This window comes from Myotis brandtii, unplaced genomic scaffold (genome assembly GCF_000412655.1).
Source record: "Myotis brandtii unplaced genomic scaffold, ASM41265v1 scaffold613, whole genome shotgun sequence".
Classification (NCBI taxonomy): domain Eukaryota; kingdom Metazoa; phylum Chordata; class Mammalia; order Chiroptera; family Vespertilionidae; genus Myotis; species Myotis brandtii.
This window is the reverse complement of record NW_005370332.1, coordinates 1,527,604-1,531,728: the sequence shown is the minus strand read 5'-3', so window position 1 is coordinate 1,531,728 and position 4,125 is coordinate 1,527,604. Positions and strand designations below refer to the sequence as shown.

The 4,125-nt window shown below is 33.4% G+C and overlaps 1 protein-coding gene across 1 annotated transcript in view; it reads right to left on the bottom strand.

Annotated features, from left to right (window-relative positions):
• Positions 1 to 786: 786 nt before the first annotated feature.
• The window catches only part of LUZP4 (leucine zipper protein 4), a 4,879-nt gene continuing 1,540 nt past the window's right edge, over positions 787 to 4,125 (bottom strand). Inside the window, 4 exon segments of the mRNA XM_014528067.1 lie at positions 787 to 869; positions 871 to 959; positions 961 to 1,113; positions 3,936 to 3,999. Of these exon segments, the coding sequence (XP_014383553.1) occupies positions 818 to 869; positions 871 to 959; positions 961 to 1,113; positions 3,936 to 3,999 (358 nt within the window). The 3' untranslated portion in view covers positions 787 to 817.

Sequence of the window (4,125 nt, the reverse complement as noted above, 5' to 3'; positions counted from 1 at the left end):
GCCAATAGCCCATGGCCCCACCCCCCAGCTGGCCCGGCCCTGATCGGGCCCGATTGGGGCGAGCCGGCCGGCCAACCTTCTGCTGTTTCCTCCTCCTGACAGGCCCGGCCCTGATCCACCCTGATTGGGGCCGGGCTGGTCGGACCCCACACATGCACGAATTTGTGCACTGGGCCTCTAGTAGCTATATAAGATTGTTTCTGGAAAAAAGCTTGTTGTAGGGCCATTTTTTATATAGAAAACTTTCAGTAATGTTATATTAATTTATTATTTTTATAATTTTTTTTCTATTTTTCAATTACAGTTGATATTCAATATCATTTTATATTAGTTCCAAGTGTATAGTGATTTAGTTAGAGTATAAATTCTTTTCTTTTTTTAATTTTGAAATTAGTCATTTTATTTAGTAATAACAGTGGTATTGTAGTAAATGCTACTACAGTAGCTATTAACATTAACTGAGCTATAACTTAGACAAGATACTATGCTAAGCACTACACATACATTATCTCATTTAATCCTCCAAATAGCCTAAGGTTGGAGGTATGATTTACAGATGAGGAAACTGAAGCCAAAAGAGGTTATATAACTTAACCAAAGTTAAAGGACTCAAACCCAGGTTAGTCTGATAGCATAAACTTTAATTAAGCTGATCAAGAAAATAAATTTAAAAATATACAGATATATAAGGTATGCCTTTAGATTTCCACATCACTTAACCTATTATACTAATGATTAATTATTCATTATGTTTTTACCTGTCAAATTCATGCCTAATTTGGGGTGAAGTTTCAAATCTTCCTATTGGTGAGTATCTTCAATAAATCCCTGATTGGTCATGAGATCTTTCTGAATGGCCATGAGATCTCTGAGTGGCCACGAGATCTCTCTTGGTGGCCATGAGATCTTTCTCAGGGGCTACGAGATCTCTCTAATTGGCCTCTAGATCGATCTCTCTGATTGATGATGAGAGCCTCTAGATTTCTCCAAATAGTGTCCATTTTCTTCCGATTCATCTTGAGAACCTTCCAATTGATGCTGGGTTGTTCTGGTTTTTTGTGATTGGCATCCATTCCTCTTTACTTGAGCCTTGGAATTATCACTGCACTTCTCCTGTAATGAACCGTAATTTTACAAAACAAATGAAACATATATCCCATGGTTTCATTTAGTCACAAAGATATTTTGTAAAGACCATATCTATGGGCAACTTCTTTTTTTAGAATTCCACTGACCCCACTTTTATAGACAAAACATTTTTCAGAACTAATTTGCAGAAAATCCTGATGTCTCATGTCATTAGAAGGTAGACTATTATGGAAATAAAACTTTAATGAAATGTTTATATGTGGAAAATTAGTTGCTTTACAAATTTGAATGTATCCCAAGGTCATGTTCTACCTACCATTTGCTGAATCTTTTTTTTTTTTAACCTAAAGAAGCAACAGGTTTTGTGACTTTACAGATAAGGAGAGAAAGAATATTTAATAACATTTTGTAGCACAAACCCTTAGAACAGTGGTTCTCAACCTTCCTAATGCTGCGACCCTTTAATACAGTTCCTCATGTTGTGGTGACCCCCAACCATAAAATTATTTTTGTTGCTACTTCATAACTGTAATTTTGCTACTGTTATGAATCGTAATGTAAATATCTGATATGCAGGGTGTATTTTCATTGTTACAAATTGAACATAATTAAAGCATAGTGATTAATCACAAAACAATATGTAATTATATATGTGTTTTCCGATGGTCTTAGGTGACCCCTGTGAAAGGGTCGTTCGAACCCCAAAGGGGTCGTGACCCACAGGTTGAGAACCGCTGCCTTAAAACAAAAGAAAAGTGTTCAAAATCGTACTTTTACTGTTCACTGTTCAGGATCATTAAAAAGAAGTTATATATCTCTTCAATATAAATTAATATTTAATTCTAGACAGAAAGATAAATAAGTGAGGGGAAAGGTGACTATAAAGAAAGCAAAAGTTTGGCTTAATACTGTTTAAGTAAATTGGCTTGGTAACAACTCAGCCTTTCTACCTTTCCAGTTTTTAAACTAAAATGGCAGTAGGGTGATTCAGCCAAAGGGAAATAATAAAAGCTTTGACAAAGTTCTATGATGCTACATAAATATAAAAGGATAAAGTCATAGGGACCGTGTGGAGAAATCAAGATTTCCACTAGTAAATATTGCCTGGCAAACAAAACATGCCCTAGATCTGGCATTGTCACTTTCTAGTATAACACTACCAGAAGTTGGAAGCAATTGTTAAAAGGCATAATCTTATTCAAATAAAACTGTAATAAAATTTTAAAATATGACAAACTTGTTGCTTGATAAAGCATAAAGCCATAGTCATGTTTCCTACTGTAAAACATAAATAAGGAGATTGGGTGAAATGCACTTGCACCTCCTCTCTTTCAGGTGACTAGTAGGGAGCACAGTGGGTCAGCAGGAAGAATTGAGACTCATCTCCTAAATGCCCATATGCATCCAAGTATCTTTCCAAAGGACTTGTAGTCTTTTTACAAATGTCTAAATAAGAAATATTTTCATTCGATTGGATAATATTGATTTTTAACTTTATAAAACAAAATATGCATTAGTTTTCTTTCCTTATAAATTACAGAAACTCTCTGTAAAAAAGAATTGTGTTGAGTAAATACTACTCTATTCTACTAACATGAGGATTAAATCTTAAAAAGTATAATACTAACTTATTAGAATTTTCAAAGCATGATTGAAAACTGTAATTTTTATTTAATTTATTGGTAAAGTAATTATGCTTAAATTTTAATATATTTCTTTACTGCAGAGTACTTTTGTCTGGAGAGTTCTGCTGTAATGACAGTCTCAAAAGTATGAGAGATAAAAAAGGTGCTTTTAATTTGAAAATACTCTTTTCCAGTATTCTTCTTTCATGTATTCATCTTGACTGTAGCAGATGTAAGCTCATGACCTTCCTTCCCAAACTTTATCAAATACCTCCTCACCCTAGATTAAATGTCATCTCCTCCCTCAAACTTTCTCAAGCCCCCCCAATCAGAATGAATTATTGCATCTCTATAATATATAACTTACATCCTATTAGAACATGTACTGAGACCTGCCTGGCATTAAATTTCTTTTCTTTCTTTCCTACCAGCACGTATATTTGAAGCAGGGTTGTTTTGAACCTTGCATAGTGCCTGCACAGAAGACATTTAATCAATATTTACTAAATCAATTTAAATGAATCCTCTAAATATTTAAAAATGCAACATGTTCCCCTCCAAAAAAAACCCAAAAAAACACCAAAAAACTATTTACATAAGTTGGCCAAAATGGTTTAAACTCCCAAAATCACTATTTTTACTAAATCACCACAGAACATCTTAAGAAGAATCAGGTTATAGGCCAAGCTGAAACATTAGCATCAGTGTTAGTTTATGAATCTGGATATGAGCAACTTTCAAAATCCTGCTTAGTGACTGACTCACCTACACAAGTTTAGATGTGATGGATTTGTACAACTATAGTATGTTCCACATGTTAGCTCCAGAGTATATTTCATATCCTATATCATCTGACTTCTAGTTTTTACAATTCATCCACAGGCTACTAAAACTGCCTTTATACTATAATTTAATATCAAAGGTTCTACATGAGGACAAAAATAATAATGATTATACAAACCAAATCACGAAACCAATAATCTATTCTGGCATTATAAATTCAAAGAAGTGATGATTAAAATAGCAAAAATTAAATGTTTATTAAAAGTTACAAGAAAAAAATCAATTAACAAATATTGAACTTAAATTATGTTCAAGGCACCATGGGGAAATACTAAGAAACAATCCCTGCTCTCAATAGAATTAAAAATAACCTTTAATGTTAAAAAATATATTAAATGTAGGACCTTTTATATTGGTTATTTCTCATTATTTATTTACTTGCTTAGTTAAATACTTCCTGTTTAAAGGACTTTGTCCAGACTTGAATACAGAAGGTTCTGATCTTTGTAGGCAAATTAGCTATAATTTCGCACTGAAGTTGCTAGAGGGCCAGACCATTATAAATAGGGAAGCAGGTTGTTTACCACGACAGTAGAAATGATTTTTTTCTGAAGATATGGGTAAACAA